Source organism: Lonchura striata, chromosome 29 (assembly GCF_046129695.1).
Source record: "Lonchura striata isolate bLonStr1 chromosome 29, bLonStr1.mat, whole genome shotgun sequence".
NCBI lineage: Eukaryota > Metazoa > Chordata > Aves > Passeriformes > Estrildidae > Lonchura > Lonchura striata.
This window is the reverse complement of record NC_134631.1, coordinates 7,309,411-7,326,226: the sequence shown is the minus strand read 5'-3', so window position 1 is coordinate 7,326,226 and position 16,816 is coordinate 7,309,411. Positions and strand designations below refer to the sequence as shown.

The window sequence follows — 16,816 nt, the reverse complement described above, 5'->3', positions numbered from 1 at the left end:
CGGCTTGACCTGATGGGGAATAGGCGATGCCAGTTTTATGTTCTATTCCCCATTGCTGCAGGAAGCCTGCGAATTCCTTGGACTTGTACCCGGGGGCGTTGTCTGTTTTGATTAATTTTGGGACGCCCAGCATGGAGAAGGCTTGTATTAGGTGTTTTTCAACATCTTTGGCCCTCTCCCCTGTGTGGGCAGAGGCGAAAACTGCTCCAGAGAAGGTGTCTACGGAGACATGGACGTACTTCATCCTCCCGAAGGAGGGGATGTAACGTCCATCTGCCACACCTCACAGGACTTCAGACCCCTAGGGTTAGCCCCTGCGCTCACCGATGGTAGTGGGAGCAACTTACAGGATGGGCATGTGGCCACAATGGCCCGGGCCTGGTCACGGGTGAGATGGAATTGCCTCACCAGGCCGGGCGCATTTTGATGGTAGAGCTGGTGGCTTATTTTCGCTTGTTGGAACTTATCTGGGAGTGGCACCAGCTGTGCGGGGGCGGCAGCGAGGGAGTCGGCACGCCGATTGCCCTTGGCCAAGAACCCCGGCAGGTCGGTGTGTGACCTGATATGCATCACATAAAATGGTTGCTCTCGGTGGGAGACTAGCCTTATCAGCTTTGAGAGCAATTTGTTAAGGGCATCGTTGGAGACACCTTGCAGGATTGCATCCTGTGCTCTAGACACTACACCCGCTACATAGGCCGAATCAGTTACCAAATTAAAAGGTTCAGAGAACTGCTCGAAAGCTCTAACGACTGCGGCCAACTCAGCTACTTGAGGGGATCCTTCCACCTCAACAACATCCGCCTCCCACCGCTGAGTTTGAGGATCTTTCCAAGTCACTACTGACTTGTGGGACCCTCCGGACGCATCCGTAAAAACTGTTAGAGCCTTTAAGGGTTTTTTACTCTGAATCTGTTTCGTTGACAGAGTGAATTGGATTTCCAAATTAAAAATTTTGTGGGCCGGTCTCAAAATGGAAATTTTTCCGGTGTAGCTGTCCAGTGCAAACTGCAATGATTCGTTTTCTTGCAGCAGGTGTTCCAACACTGCCTTTGTGAATTGGCCCGATTCCAATTTCAAAGGAATGTGGATGTGATCAAAGTCACACCCCGCCAGCTCCCGAATCCGCGTTCTTGCCTTGCGGATTAGCTCTGCCACCAGCTCTTGTGACCGTGTCATTCTTTTGGATCGTGAATGACTCAGGAATACCCACTCTATGATGGAGAGTGGGTCCCTTTTGTCCTGATCCTTGCCCTTTCCTAGGGTGTCCGTCCATTGAAAGATGACGCCGTGGAGGTGTGGCAGTCTGCCCAATATGATAAATCTGAAGGGCAGGCCCGGATCGTACCTGTGAGCCTGCCTGGCAGACATTGCCTCCTGAACCTTCTGCAAAGCAGCTTTGGCCTCTGGAGTGAGTTCCCTGGGAGAACTGGGCTCTTCCCCCCCTTTCAATAAATTGAAAAGAGGGGCTAGGTCTTCGTTGTTGATACCTAACCAGGGTCTCACCCAGTTTAAAGACCCGCACAGCTGCTGCACGTCGGCTAGAGTCCAAATTGAATTTTTTATGGCCAATTTCTGCGGAACAATGGTCCGCTTGTTTATTTCCAAACCCAGGTACTTCCAGGGTGGCATCCTTTGAATCTTATCTTCTCGCAACTCGAACCCTACAGCAACCAACGCACTGGTTGTCAGTTCAAGCGCGTGTGTAAGTAAATTGTTGTTGGGGGCACAAATAAGAATATCATCCATATAGTGCTGGATGATCACGCCCTCAGTGGCTGCACGCACAGGGGACAGCAATGAAGAGACGTACCACTGGCAGATGGTTGGGCTGTTTTTCATGCATTGGAGGAGACATTTCCAGTGGTATCTCTCCATTGGGGCTTCTCGGTTGATGGAAGGAACCGAGAAGGCGAACCGTGGCGCGTCATCAGGGTGTAGGGGAATTTGAAAGAAACAATTCTTGATGTCAATTATGGCCAATTCCCAATTTTCGGGTAACATCGTGGGGGACGGCATCCCTGGTTGGAGAGGACCCATGTCTTCTATTACATTATTGATGGCACGAAGGTCGTGGAGGAGGCGCCACTCGTCTTTGCAAGGTTTTTTCAAGACAAAGACGGGGGAATTCCAGGGAGATGTTGTTTCCTGGATATTCCCTTTGGCGAGTTGCTCCTCCACAAGCTTCCGGAGCGCTTTTAATTTTTGTTTTTTATTGAGCGGCCACTGCTCTACCCACACTGGTGTGTCTGTAAGCCAATTAAGTTTCCGGGTAGGACGCTCCTCAGTGACCGCTGCCCGAAAAACCTGGGGGGTCGGGATGTCAATTGTGACCCCCCACTGGGCCATCAGGTCTCTCCCCCACAAGGGTTCCGTATAATCTAAAACGAACGGGCATAAATAAGCCGATTGCCCGTTCGGCCCCTCAAATTTTATGATGTTCTTAGATTGTTTAGCCAATTGAGAACCCCCTGTGCCTTGAATTTTTCCCGCCATGTTTTGCAATTCCCAGCGTGACGGCCAATCCCGTGCAGGGATGACCGTCACGTCTTCCCCTGTGTCTAGAAGTCCGCTTAGATGTTTGTGCTCCCCATCCTTCCACATGTAACAGGAAAGTTTTGGTCTTTCCTTCCCTATGACCTGAGCCTGGCACACCTGATAATCCTTCTTTGCTGATTTTTTCCATAGATCCTCAGGGTGTGCCGGAGGCCCAGGTACTGCAATAGCCTGGGCGATGACTTGGCCCCTGGGAAGGAAGACTGGAGGATGGGGGCAGTGCAGCCACACCACTAATTGCTCAGTGTTTTTAGATGTTAGGGACGGTGCAATTGTGATGTCGAGTGGCGTGAACTTTGTGTCCCCAAGAATGATGTACTTACTGTGGATGTTTCTCCAGGTTCCCGGGTCCTTGGTGTCAACCTTGATGAAATGCCAATCGCTGTCCTTCAGATAGTGAGCCTCGGTCAGGGCCAACCTATATGGGGAGAAATTAGATTCGATGTTAAGTATTGGCCTGGGCTGGTCTGGGTCTCGCCCCAGCCAGGCGGTGGAGATGAAGTCCACGTCCTCCCTCATATAGGTTGGTTCATCAGCCATAGTCCAGTCCAGCGTATTGTCCTCAGGTGGGCATTGAAGGTGATCGTCCCTCCCCTCCTCAGTTGGTATGAGTCCCACCGTATTTATGTTGTCACGCAGGGAGGGACTGCGCTGGTCACTCAGTTTTTTTGTTTCCCTCCAGGGTTGGAGGCACTCCTCCCCTGTCGCTGTTGCTTATACTTAAAAAATTCCTCCCTCAGTGGGCATTGGGAAGCCCAATGTCCCTTCTGCCTGCACAAATTGCAGGGCTGGTGGTGTTGGTTTCCCCTCGGGGGTGCTCCTATGGGGCGGCAGTCTGAAGAAGGGGTGGTTGGGGGCGTCGCGGCTTTGGCAAATGCTACTCTCCTGGCTGGTGTTTTAGGAGTCCTTAATGTGTCCTGAGCAGGAACCGTCACCTTCCTTGCGCAGACCTGTAACATGCTCTGAAGGGTAGGCTCAGGGTCCAGGGGTAGGCTGAGGATTGCTTGCCAGCAAGCGTTGTTAGCGTTCTGTCTTGCTACCGTAGCAAGCATCCCCTCTCTCAGTTTCTCGTCCGGGACCTGAGCCTCCATAGCATGATGTAGACGGTCAGCAAAGGTGACAAAAGCTTCAAAGGGTTCCTGCTTAAGGGATAAGAAGTTAATTGCCGTTCCGCTAGGCCTTAACTTAAAGAACGCCTTCTCCGCTGCTCTGGTGCTGACCTGCAGCGCCTCTCGGGGAATTTTCTCCGCCTGCTTAGTCCCCAGTTGCCAATCCCCCTCCCCGCACAAGTGGTCTAAAGATATTACTGCCCCATCCTCATCCCTGGAGCTACCTGCATCGGCCCAGAGGTCAGGCAACCCCTCCCTTATCTCCCGCTTCCATTCGGACTCCCAGATTAGAAATTCTCTGTGGGTGATGAGACAGGAGAATAGGGCCCGAATGTCCGCGGGGACGTACTCGGTGGAGGAGAGGGTTGCCTTCAACAAGCGTCTAAAATATTTGCTCTCCCTGCCGAATTCCTTCTGGGCCTTGCAGAGCTCCTTGATGGTTTGTTGAGGGATGGGGGACCACTGTGCAAGGGGCCCACCCCCCCGCCGCGGGGTATAGGTGACTGGTGCGGCCGAGAAGGTAGGCAGGGATTGGGGTGGATCGGGGTTCCCACGCTCCCCCCCCGGAACTGAAAGCGTGGGAACCGGAAGTGGGGTCGTGGGAACCAGGGGACGAGGTGGAAAAGGCGTGGCCTGGAGCAGGGGGAGTAGTATGTCGGGGACTCCCCTCCCCGGGGGTGGAGCTGAGGGGTGGGATGTTAAATTATTCATGAGAGGAGGAGTCTGTAGAGGGTGGAGAAGGGAGATGGGCGGAGAAGTCGTGGGACCGGAAAGGGTTGGTCTGCCGGAAGGGGTTTTGGGAGGAGGGAGGATAGGGATCATGGGAAGAAGGAGCACAAGTGGCGGGAAAAGCCATGCGGTCTCTGCCATCTCGTGTCCTTCGGAAGGGGGGAGAAGGGAAGCCATTTTGTGGGGTTTGGGGATGGTGGATGGGGGATGAGGGATCTTCGGGGGTCTGGGATAACCGAAAATGAACAGAGTTCCTACGGGACGGGGCTGTACAGCGCAGGGAAGAAGGGGTACGGGTAGAGCCAGGGACAGTGCCTGCACTGTCCTGTGGGGAGTCAAGGGTATTCCCAGAGGGGCCAGAATCTGCCTGCGGACTACACCGGGATGCCCGTCTGAGAATACCTGACTTCGGGAGAGAGGGAGAGGGAAGTGGAGTAGGGTTTTTCGAACTACCATTAGAACCGGGGATCGGTTTGTCTGCTGATGGCTGTGGCAGACCTTCATAATGATTTTTAATAATATCTCTAATTTGTAGGGCCAAATGCGTGAACTTAGAGAGAGAGAGATCCGACTGCCGTAGGATCTCCCTCCCTACTTGGTCCCAAAAAGGGACTTGATATAATTTAGTTGCCGAAATATCCGGGAAGGTCTGCGACAACCACCGGACAAACTGTTTAATTTCAGATTTTTTAAACTTCTTTCCCCCCACTAAAAGGATGCCCACAACTTGGGAATAAATTCTCCTCTGTGGCACGGACAGCTTCGCACCCATACTGCCCGTTGGTAAAGTGCGCCACAAAATCTACGGTTGGGGAAAATAAAAATGAAAAGCAGAAGACTACCCCACCGGCTTTGCCAAAGTCCTTTACCGCTTCCCGCCCAGGAAGGGAAGCACCGAAAGCAAAGGGATCTTTTCCCCAAACCCTGGGAAAAAGAACCGACCAAAAATGACCAAAAAAGGACAAGGAAAGTGCCAGGGGCCCCTATACTTACCAACAAGGGGTACGAGAGGGTAGGGCAGAAACGAAAAATCCAACCGTAGAGTCTCCCCGCGATAGGAATCCGACTCCAGCGGTGCGTTCCAGAGCTACCGGTCCTGTCCCCGGGAGCACCACCCACTAAAACGTGGGTCTGCTCCCACCGGGGTAGCTGACGGCCAAGAGGACGTCGCTTCGGGTCTGCGAGACCCTGAAAGTCCTCCGACGAGGGGTCTAACGCAGAGGAAAGGCCCCACATTGGGCGCCAGCTGCCGCGCTCCTGCCCCAGATCCCTGATCTCAGCCCCGGCTAGCTCTCCTTCTGGGGCGAGAGGGGAGATTGAGGCACCCTCCGCTGATCTCAGCTGGGCTTTGGAGAGTGCCTTTGTGGGTTCCGGGCAGTGCTAGCAAGCCTCGCGGTGGAGAATGAAGAGAGGATCCTGTTGGGGGCGAAGTCCAAGTTTATTGCAGCCCAACGGGGCCAAATATTCCGGAACGGTGCCAGCCAACAGGAACGAGCACAAGGTGCTTGCACCGGCTTATAAACTGTAAGGGAGGGGAAGACCGGTAACCAATGGGGATAGGGGTAGGGAGTGGCTCCGAGATGGGGTGATGCACATGTGGACTAATGGGAGAAGGATACGGGAGGGGCCCCAGGCCCTCGCCCAATCACCCGGTGCCCTGAGTAGAAGTTTCTAGATGGATGGGAAGGGCCGCCTGGTGATGGACAAGGTACCTGGGAGGGGGCAAGGGAATGGCTCGGCAGTAGTAGGGAGGATTGACACATGAGGCAGGGCGGGAAAACTGGGGATAAAACCAAATTGACCATGGGGGTACAAAGGAATAAACCAATACACGATACAGTGATAATAAAATATACAAATAACACAACTCCACAGAAAACACCAGCGAATTGAGGAGAGCAGACTGGGAGGGTGGGGCTGCATAATCTGAAGGTTTAATGGGACAATTAACCCCAATATGGAAATGAACCAAATCTTACAAAAGTGTGTAAACGTGTGACCTGGCGTCCATCCTGGGTGTAACCTCAGCCAGGCCCTTGTACTGCCCAGGTGAATCCTTTGAAGGCCTTTTTAATAAATCCCCACTTTACTCCTGTAACACTGTCCAGACTCTGCTCTAGGTGGCCTCTCAAGGCATCAAGGCCTGGCTGGCTGGGCCACCTGGGGGCCACCTGACAGGTCCAGCTGACCTTGGCATGTCCAGGGCTGCTGCTCATCTTCCCTTGGAGCACTGGGGCTTGGTGCTCTCCTTCCTGTGGAAAGAACTGTCCTTCTCCTCCAGGTGCCCATGGCCAAAATTTGGATTCCTCTTCTTAGTTTGCTTCTATGCAAAGATTGTTCCCAGATGAAATCTGCCAGGACAGACAGGTCTGGCTGGCTTGGCCACCCAGGGGCCACCTCTCATCTTCCTGTGAAACACTGGGACCCTGTGCTTTTCTTTCTTATGGGAAAAAAGCACCTTTCACATCCAGGCACCCATGGCCAAAGTTGGGAATCCGCCTCCAGGATTCCCTATATCCAGGGATTTCTCCCAGGTGAAAGCTTCCAGGAGAGACAAGTCTGGCTGGCCTTGGTTTCCAAAGAGCTGATTTTTATCTGCCTTTGAAACACTGGGGCTTTGTGCTTTCCTTTCTGATGAAAAGAACTCTTCTTCCTGCCCAGGTGCTGATAGTCAAAACTGAGATTCCACCTTCAAAATTCTGAATATCCAAGGATTTCCCCCAGATGAAAGGTGCCAGACAGACAGGTCTGGCTCTCTTGGCCTATGGTGACCACCTTTCATCTTCTTCCAAAACACCTGGGCTCCACGCTTCTCCTTCCTATGGGAAAAACCATCCATCTTGACCAGATGCCCATGGCCAAAGTTTGGAATCCTCCTCCAGAATTCCCTAGGTCCAAGGATTTCTCAGTGACAAAAGCTGCCAGGACAAACAGGTCTGAATCGCCCGGCCTCCCAGGAGCCTTCTCTCTCTGCTTCTGCCCCTGCAACACTGGGGCTCTGGGCTTTCCTTCCTATGGAAAAGAACCATCCTTCTTAACAATGCAGAAATGTCCGAAATTGGGGTTCCACCTCCCAAATTCCCTATATCCAAGGGTTGCTTTCAGACAAAAAAATACCACATCAGAGAGGTCTGGCTGCCCTTGGCCTCTGATGGTCACCTTTCATCTGCCCCTGAAACACTGGTATTCCGTCCTTGCCTTCCTATGGAAAAGAACTATCCTTCTCCTCCAGGCCGTCTGGTCTGAAACTGGTATTCCACATCTAAAATTCCCTATATCCAAGGACAAAATCTGCCAGCACCATCTGATCTGGCTGCCCTTGGCCACTGGTGGCTGTGGCTCATCTGTCCCTGGAACGCTGGGGCTGGGTTATTCCCTACCTGTGGAGACCATGGTGGCACGGTGAGGACCTGGTGAAACCATGGAGTCCATTGTGACACTTTGGGGCCATGGTGACACCGCGGGGCTCCATGGAACCCAGAGACCACCATGACTCTGTGGGGCCTTGTGGAACCATGGAGACCATTCCGACCCTTCAGGGCCTGGTGTCACCAAGGGAGCATTGTGACGCCTCAGGGCCTCCTGGAAGCAAGGGACCATTGGGACACTGTGGGGCTCCATGGAATGAGGGGAACAGGGAACAGGTCTGGCAGGCTTGGCCTCCCAGGGGCCACCTGACAGGTCTGGTTGATCTTGGAATATCAAGGGCTGCTTCTCATCTGCCCATGAACCACTGGGGCTCCGTGCTTTCCTTGCTATGGAAAAGAACTGTCCCTCTTTTCAGACGTCCATGGACAAAATTGGTATTTCCCCTAAAAAATTTCCTGTATGCAAGGGTATCTGCCAGAAAAAGACCTGCCAGCTCTGGCTGGCCTTGGCCTCTGATGGTCGCATCTCAGTTGCCTCAGAAGCACTGGGGCTCTGTGCCTTCCTTCCTGCAGAAAAGAACTGACCCTCTTGTCCAGGGTCCATGGCAGGAACTGGAATGTGGCCGCCAAAATTCCATCTATCCTAGGATTGCTCCCAGACAAAAGCTGCCAGGACAGACAGTTCTGCCTGGCCTTGGCCTCTGGTGATATGAGCAGAAGGTTTTCCTTTGCAAACACCTTGGAGAGGGCCGAGAGATCTCCCGAGCTGGGTTTTGCAGGCCTCAAGAACATAACCCATGTATGGAGGCTGATGTGCCTGGGCTCAGCTGTGAAGAGACTGAGGACAGATCAGGAGTGGCCTGGCAGGGCTTGAAGGGTGGATTTAGAAATGGTGGAGCTTTTCTCCATAGTGGGAATCAGGCAGGGAGAGAAATTATGCCACAAATGCAGCTGGGGAAGTCCAGACTGGACACAGGAGGAGAAAGGAATTTCCCTCCCAGGGCAGGGCTGTGGTGCAACACGTCCCCAGCAGGAGCCTGGAGCAGCCCAAGGCTTTGTGTGGCCAGGCAGGGGCAGCAGGAGGCAGAGCTGCCAGCAAAGGAAGGGCCAGCGAGGTGGGGCAGCCGGGGATGACGACAGCCTGCAGGGACAGAGGCGCAGGGCAGGGACACCGTGGGACAGCCTGGGCTGCAGAGGGCTCAGGGATGTGCAGCAGCTGCAAGGCCCTGACAGAGCCAACCTGTGCAGCCCTTTGGCCATGGCTGCTGGCCCTGGGCCTGAGGCCACGAGGGGACAAGTGACCCTTGCAGCCCTGGGGCCTCAGTGCCTCCTTGTCCCTGCTCAGCAGCCTGGCAGGGGCCGCCCCATGGTCCTGCCCTTGGCGCTGCACATCCCCACATGCCAGTGCCCATCCAGGGAAGAGCCCTGAGCAATAAGGGAGGGACGGGGTCTGCCTTGCCAGGGGCTGGGGCTCAGGCCTGGGCCCTTTGCACTCCTGAAACACATCCAGGTTTGCTCAGCACCAGAGACACCTTCCCCTTGCTTGTCCCTTGCTTTCATCTCTGCTCCAGCATTATGCTCTACTTGGGGACACTTTCTCAGTCGTGTCCCTCAGTGGGACCCATTAGAAGTCCAAGAAACTTCAGTGTTTCAATCACACTTTGAGTTCTTGAGAAGTTTTTTGAGCACACTCTCTGGGAATGAGACTAATGAAAACAACAGCAGCCCCTGAGAGGGTCATTAAAGTCCTTGTGCTGTGTCTGTGCAGATGAGCTGGGCTGGGCTCCTGGCACAGAGGGTGATCCTGGTAACCAAGCAGACCTTCAAAAGCACATTTCTCTTGCTGAGCAGCTCTTCTCCCAGCCCAGCAGGGCTGGGACACTGCCTGCAGCCAGCCCGGACACAGCACAGAGGCACAGAGAGCTTCAATCAGTCAGGGCTGGGAAGGGGCTGAGAAGTGCCTAGGACAGAATCACTGCCAGCCCTTGGCACAGGAACCTCTGGCTGCAGGACAATGCAGCTGCCGCTCCTGCAGTGATCTCCTAAAGCTGGAACATGCCAATGCCCACAGACCCTGTGAGTACAACTCTGAGTATTTCTGGTGCAGGGCAGGTGAAATGCTCATAAATATCTGACATGCTGAGTGGTTCGGATTAGTCACTGAATATTTCCAGGAGAAGGATTTGATAAAAATTAGATTTCCTAAGAATTTGTATTCAGTTGCCTACTATTGGAGAATGGAAGAGAGGCTGGGATAAGTATTAAAGGTTGATTATGAATTTTGACAAGTGCCTGAGATATCTGAACTGTTACTTTTAGTGATCAGTAGGTTCACAAGAGATCCCTAATGTTCTTGCAGCCACTCTGCCCATGGACAGCACCAGCATCACCTTTGCTGGAGCCACCAGGCTCAGTCTGAGCTGTCCTTTCTCCAAGCTGCAAACAGAACCTGCCCCCAGCCAGTGCCCTGCAAACAGGCAGGGTTCTGTCAGGCCAAGGAGAGTGCACAGAGATTTGGGGTCTGGGAGTGCTGGCAGGGAGAGATCGGGCACAGGGAAACACCTGCAGGAGGAAAATCTCCAGGAAGCAAAGAGAAAGAGGATCAGAGAATAAAAAAACACAAAACCCAGAAATGCTGTGGCAGGGAGAGTTTAGAGATATCCAGAGGATCCCCTCCAGTGCAGCCCCTCCCTCTGCACAAGCCCCCTCCCTCCTGTGCCCCAGCCAAGCCTCTGCCCTCAGGGCCGGGGCTCCAAGGCGTGCAGCCCCTCCTGTGCAGGCAGAGCTGCAGCAGAGCCGTGGGGCAGCTCTGCAGCCCCGGGCCCAGTTCCCTCTGCAGAGCACAGGGCTGGGAGCAGCTGCCCGGCACTGGGGGCTCTGGCAGGGGGCACAGCTGGCTCAGGGTGACACAGCTGTCCCCAGTGCCCGGCTCTGGGCAATGCTGGCAGTGCAGCCAGGGAAGGAGCTGCACCTCCCTTCATCCAGTGCCATCAGAAGGACACTTGGAAGTGTCCCTGAGATTTCAGTCCAGCCTCGGAGCTTCAATCCAAGGTGAAAAGCTGTCCTAGAGCATCTCTGAGTTTTAAGATTGATAGGGAAAGGCAGAGGTGTTGTGACACTGAAAATGCTGCTGGGTAGGTGAAATGAGCATCCTCAAGTTGAGCATCCTAAGTCCTTGGCTCCAAATGCAGAGCTGGGCTGTGGTGGATCCATCTGCTCTCAGCAGTACCTGGTGATCTTTAAGGAAAACTTGGGACTGTGAACATACTTTATTTGAGAAATGTGAAAGCCCAGAGAAACTCCTAAGAGAGTAAACTGAGAGACAATCTCCCCTCACTCTCCACTCATCCTCTTGCCTCAGGGAAATCACTTTGTACTACCATGGGCAGCAGAAATGCTGATGGCTTCTGATATCCAAAAACATCAGGACAGATACAGGGAAGATTATAAAGGAAACATCAGAATTTTTAAACACAGAACTGTGTCTGTGTGTGTCACAGAGGAGAGATGTGTATGTGAAATGGCTTTGATTTTGGTCACAGCTATCTCCTCCAACACTTCACTGTCCTTTCTCCATGAACAGGTGCCCATGTGCAGCCACAGCAAATGTCCAACAGCAGCTCCATCAGCCACTTCCTCCTGCTGGCACTGGCAGACACGCGGCAGCTGCAGCTCCTGCACTTCTGCCTCTTCCTGGGCATCTCCCTGGCTGCCCTCCTGGGCAACGGCCTCATCATCAGCGCCGTAGCCTGCGGCCACCACCTGCACACACCCATGTTCTTCTTCCTGCTCAACCTGGCCCTCAGCGACCTGGGCTCCATCTGCACCACTGTCCCCAAAGCCATGCACAATTCCCTCTGGGACACCAGCACCATCTCCTACTCAGGATGTGCTGCTCAGGTCTTGTTCTTCATGTTCTTCATCTCAGCAGAGTATTTCCTGCTGACCATCATGTGCTACGACCGCTACGTGTCCATCTGCAAACCCCTGCACTACGGGACCCTCCTGGGCAGCAGAGCTTGTGCCCACATGGCAGCAGCTGCCCGGGCCAGTGGCTTTCTCCATGCTCTGCTGCACACAGCCAATACATTTTCCCTGCCCCTGTGCCATGGCAATGCCCTGGGCCAGTTCTTCTGTGAAATCCCACAGATCCTCAAGCTCTCCTGCTCCAATTCCTCCCTAAGGGAAGTTGGGCTTCTTGTGTTTTCCATCTGTTTAGCACTTGGTTGTTTTGTGTTCATTGTTTTCTCTTATGTGCAGATCTTTGGGGCTGTGTTGAAGATCCCCTCTAAGCAGGGACAGCAGAAAGCCTTTTCAACCTGCCTCCCTCACCTGGCTGTAGTCTCTCTGTTTGTCAGCACTGGTATATTTGCTCACCTGAAGCCCTCCTCCATCTCTTCCCCATCCCTGGATCTGTCCCTGTCAGTTCTGTACTCAGTGGTGCCTCCAGCCCTGAACCCCATCATCTACAGCCTGAGGAACCAGGAGCTCAAGGCTGCAGTGAGGAGACTGATGACTGGATGTTTTCAGAAACATTAAAATGATGGCCAATTTCTGTAAATCACTTGTAATAAAAGTAATTTTTTATACTCCTTGTTGGTTTTACTTGTTTTTTTTTTTTCTTTATTTTTTTTCCATATTGTCTACAAGGAAATGTCATTGTTTGTGCCACTTCTCATTTTGTTTCACTCCACTTTCCTTTGGCCACAGATAGTGTCAACGGGGGGCTGCACTCTTGGTGGCTTTAAAGGAAATCAAGGATCCCCCAGCAAATTTCCTGCAGAGATGCCCTTTTGTTGCCTTCTCTGGAGCTGCAGCAGCAATGTCTGTGTGCAGAGCTGGGGCAGATCAGGGCTGGCACAGCAGCTGTGCCCAGGAGCAGCAGCACTTGGTGCTGCCAGTGCTGCTCCCGTGGCCCTGCCCCGCTGCCCTGGTGGCCCTGGTGTTGCTGCAGGGCCTGAGTGCTCTCGGGGCCGGGCACAGTCCTGGGGGTGGCAGTGCCGGGGCTGCAGCAGGGACAGGCCATGGGCACTGCTGGGGCAGCGCTGACGCCTCAGGCCAGGGCCTGGGGGCTCCAGGCTCCTTGCCCAGGCTCTCTCAGGAACACGGCCAGGCCAATGCTCAGCACAGAAAACCCCTGTGAGCAGCCCCAGGCTGGCCGTGGGCAGGCTGGGGGCAAACAGCACGGCTGGTGCTCTGCAAGGGCCCTGGGGGAGACGGGAAGGAGCAGCAGAGCAGGGGCTGATCCATCCCCAGTGCGCTGCACAGCCCAGGGCAGCATCCCAGAGCGTCCTCATGGAGCTGCCAACAACATCCCCCCTCTGCAGCCCTGGCCTCTCCCCCAGCTCACAGAGGTGCCACATCCTTGCAGGCACAGACACGGCAGCACTGGCTCAGCAGCCCCTATTTGCATTGCACACAGCAGGCGGGAGCACCCCCATGCTGGGGCTGTGGGGACATGAATCTGAGGCAGCACAAATGCCATCAGCCCCTGGGGCCAGGAAGGGCTGGGGGATGCCAGGGAAACCACTCAGCTTTGTCCTGGCCTCTGCAGTCAGCCAGAAAGTTTGTTCCCCTCAGCTGGGAGTTTCCTGTCCCACTGCAGACGCTGCTGCTCAGAGCCAGGGCTGCCTGGCAGCCACCCCCAAACTGCCCTGAGCATTTCCTTGGCTTCACCTTTGTTTTCTTTCCTCTTCCTGCTACAAATTTCTTCCTCTTGCCCACCTCTGTTCCCTCCCCTGCAAACAGCCCATCCCTGTTTGCCCTGTCCTCTCTGGCCCCACTCTCCATTGCAGTTCCTGACTTGGCACCATGGGAACGTCCCTTGGGGAGCAGGATCATCCCACAAGCGCTGCAGGAATTGTCTGCAGGCTCCTGCAGTGCCTGGTGCTGCTCCCTTGCCAGAGGCACCCCAGGCCAGGGGGGCACATCTGGGCTGCTGTGTCTGCCTGTGGGGCTCCCTGTTCTGGGCAGTGAGGAGGAGCTGCAGAGGCTCTGCAGGACTGACAGGATGGGCTTTGGGGCTGTGAGGAGAAGCTGAGGGACCTTGGCTTCTGGAGCTTTTGAAGAGGAGGCCCAGGAATCCTCCTGCAACTGCTGCAAGAGTGGTTTCAGGGAATCACAGAATCCGTAAGGTTGGAAAAGACCATGGAGATCATCGCGTCCAACCTGTGCCCAGACACTGCCTTGTCTCCCCTGAGTCTCCTCTTCTCCAGGATAAAAACCCCCAGCCCCCTCAGCCGCTCCTTACTGGACTTGTGCTCCAGACCCCTCCCCAGCCTTGTTGCCCTTTTCTGGACACACTCCAGCCCCTCCATGTCCTTCTAAATTGGGGGTCCCAGAACTGGACACAGCACTTGAGGTGCTGCCCAACCAGTGCCCAGCACAGGGGAAGAATCACTGCCCTGGTCCTGCTGGCCACACCATTCCTGATCCAGGCCAGGAGCTCCAGCGAGGGTTTATCAGGGTCTGATGCTCCAGGGGTCTGGGGGTTAAAGACAAAGACAAAGGAGGGTTTAGGGTATAAATACAGGAAAAGACGGGGGGGGAGGAGAGCCTCAGGGATCTCAGGGTTTAGGGGTGGTACACAGGGAAAGGGACTAATATGGAATGCCAGGGTGGATAGGCAGGGACATAAAGAAATGGGAAAACAGGGAATGGAGAACTTGCTAGAACATTAACATATCAGGGTAAAAAGGTTAGGAAAGGCCAACATGCCAATTTGGAGGACAGAACTGGGACAAATTAACACAGTGCTGCTGAGCACCCTGGGGGAAGCTTCTGTCCTCACCCTGAGCTGTGAGGAATGCCCGGAGCCTACGGTGCATCTCTCCAGGGCATTGCTGTTGCCCTCTCCCCAGTAAGCCCACAGGCCTCCACATACACACACTGGAGATGTCTGGGGCTGTGCATCATTTCTCTGTTCTCAGCACTGAGGCAACGGACTCTCGCACAGCTCTGAGCTCAGGCCCACGGGAACCACCCTGGCAATGGGGCTCCATGGAGCTGCTCTCAGGAAACCCTCAAATAGTTGGGAGTGCCCCAAAACTGCCTCAGGAATGTGAGATACCCCAGCATCTCCTCATGAATGCAGACTATTCAAAAACTCACCCAGTAACGGGTTCCCCCTATTTAATCATCTTGGCTGTCTCATTCCAGACCCCACCCCACCTCCCCAATCCCAACCCCAACTCATACCACCCTTTCCTGGACATCAAGACCCCTTCCCAAGCTGTACTTCCCCCATTTCCCACCTCCCAAACCCCATCCCACCCCACCCAATTCCCATCCTGACCTGCATACCACTTTGCCCAATCCCCTTCCAACCCTATTTCACCCAGAGAAGTGGTGGAATTGAGTTATTTTGGGGTGGGATTGAGTAGTTTTCAGTGGCATTGAGTGCTTAGGATGTGACAAACCAATCCTTCTCATCATTTGGAGTGGTAAGAAATAAAGACAACTAAACCAAATACACCCCAACCCCCCCGCCCCCCATATACTCCCAGATATCCCCTAGAATCCAAGATTCCCCAAAATACAAGTAAAATGTGAGGCTTTAGATGCCTTTGATGAATTTGTTGATTTTTACCCCAATTTTCTGTGTTTTGAAAGGAAGAAGATAAAAGATATTAAGTGTGGATATTCTCAGTTCAGTCAGAGAGAAAACAGAGGGTTTCCAACCAGACAGGAGCCTGGGAAACAGCTGGGTAAGAATGTAAATAATTCTTTATCTCTCCTGTTCACATTGTTTACAGATAAGTTCTGCCACTGAACGTCATTCACTACACCCCAATGGTGTGAGATGTTTTTTCCTCTGGGAGCAATGGAATTGGTCTGGACAATACTGTCTATAAAAGAGCAATGTATTTGAAATAAATCAGAGTTTTACTCTCTTGCCTACTGAACTGGAGTTCTTCCATACTGTCCTGCCTCAACGGCATCAAATAACAGGCAAAATAAAAGGAACAGCAGCCACTTTCATCTGTGTATCACAGGGAATGTGGGACACCAGGGCTCTAACCAGGGTGGGTCCTCTGATGGGGATGGAGCTGGAGCAGCACACAAAGCTCTTCCTGCAGGCAGGGTTCTCACAGGGCTTCCCTTACCAGTGCCTCCGCTGGTGCCGGGTAAAGAATGAGCGGTCTGAGAAGCTCTTCCCACACTGGGGACACTCGTAGGGCCTCTCCCCGGAGTGGATGTGCCGGTGGGTGACGAGGGCAGAGCTGCAGTTGAAGACCTTCCCACACTCTCCACACTGTGGGGCCTCTGACACCAAGGGACCATTGTGACACTGTGGGGCCTTGTGGAATCCTGGAAAGCACTGTGACATTGCTGGGCCTCATGGAACCAAGGAAACTGTAGTGACACCGTGTGACTCCAGGGAATGTCGGGATCATTGTGACACTGAGAGGCCCCATCAAACCAAGGGTCCATTATGACACCGTGGGGCTTCATGGAACTGTGGAGACCATTATGACTCTTTGGGGAGCCATGGGACCAAGGGGCCATTGTGACATGGCGAGACTCCAGGGAGCCAAAGGTCCATTGTGACATTGCAAGGCCTCATGGAGTCATGGAGACACCATTAAGAGACTTCACAGCCTCATGGAACCAAGGGTCCATTGTGACACTGTGGGGCACTTTGGAACCAAGGAGACCATTGTGACACTGAGGGGACTCATGGGATCATGCAGACCATTGGGACACTATGAGGCCCCCTGGAATAAGCAAATCATTGTGACACTGTGATGTGGCTGCAACTCTCTGGTCACAGAGCTGCAGGCACAACTTTCCCAGGCATCATCCTGGGGAAGGCTGTGAGAAGATCAGAGAAAAGAAAGAGAAACAATTCTTATCTTTTCTTGCTGTACCTGCTGTTGTGAACATGTGGAATGTGTTATGGAGATTTGTTTACCAAAAGGTGATTTCTTATATGGCCAGTGGTGCTGTTGTTTGCATTCAAGGACCAAACTGGTCTGAGTGCATCCGACTGTCTGTAAGCACGATGAGTTTTTCTTAATAAGTATAGTATAGTATAGTATAGTATAATAAGGC

General features: G+C 53.5%; 2 protein-coding genes across 2 annotated transcripts in view; one reads left to right on the top strand and one right to left on the bottom strand.

Moving 5' to 3' along the window:
* LOC110468027 (uncharacterized) overlaps positions 1-16,816 on the bottom strand; it is a 619,922-nt gene that overhangs the window by 444,358 nt on the left and 158,748 nt on the right. The window lies entirely within an intron of this gene.
* Positions 11,369-12,301, top strand: LOC110484869 (olfactory receptor 14C36-like). Its single transcript, XM_021555823.2, has one exon. The coding sequence runs from the start codon at positions 11,369-11,371 to the stop codon at positions 12,299-12,301; it is 933 nt and encodes a 310-aa protein (XP_021411498.2).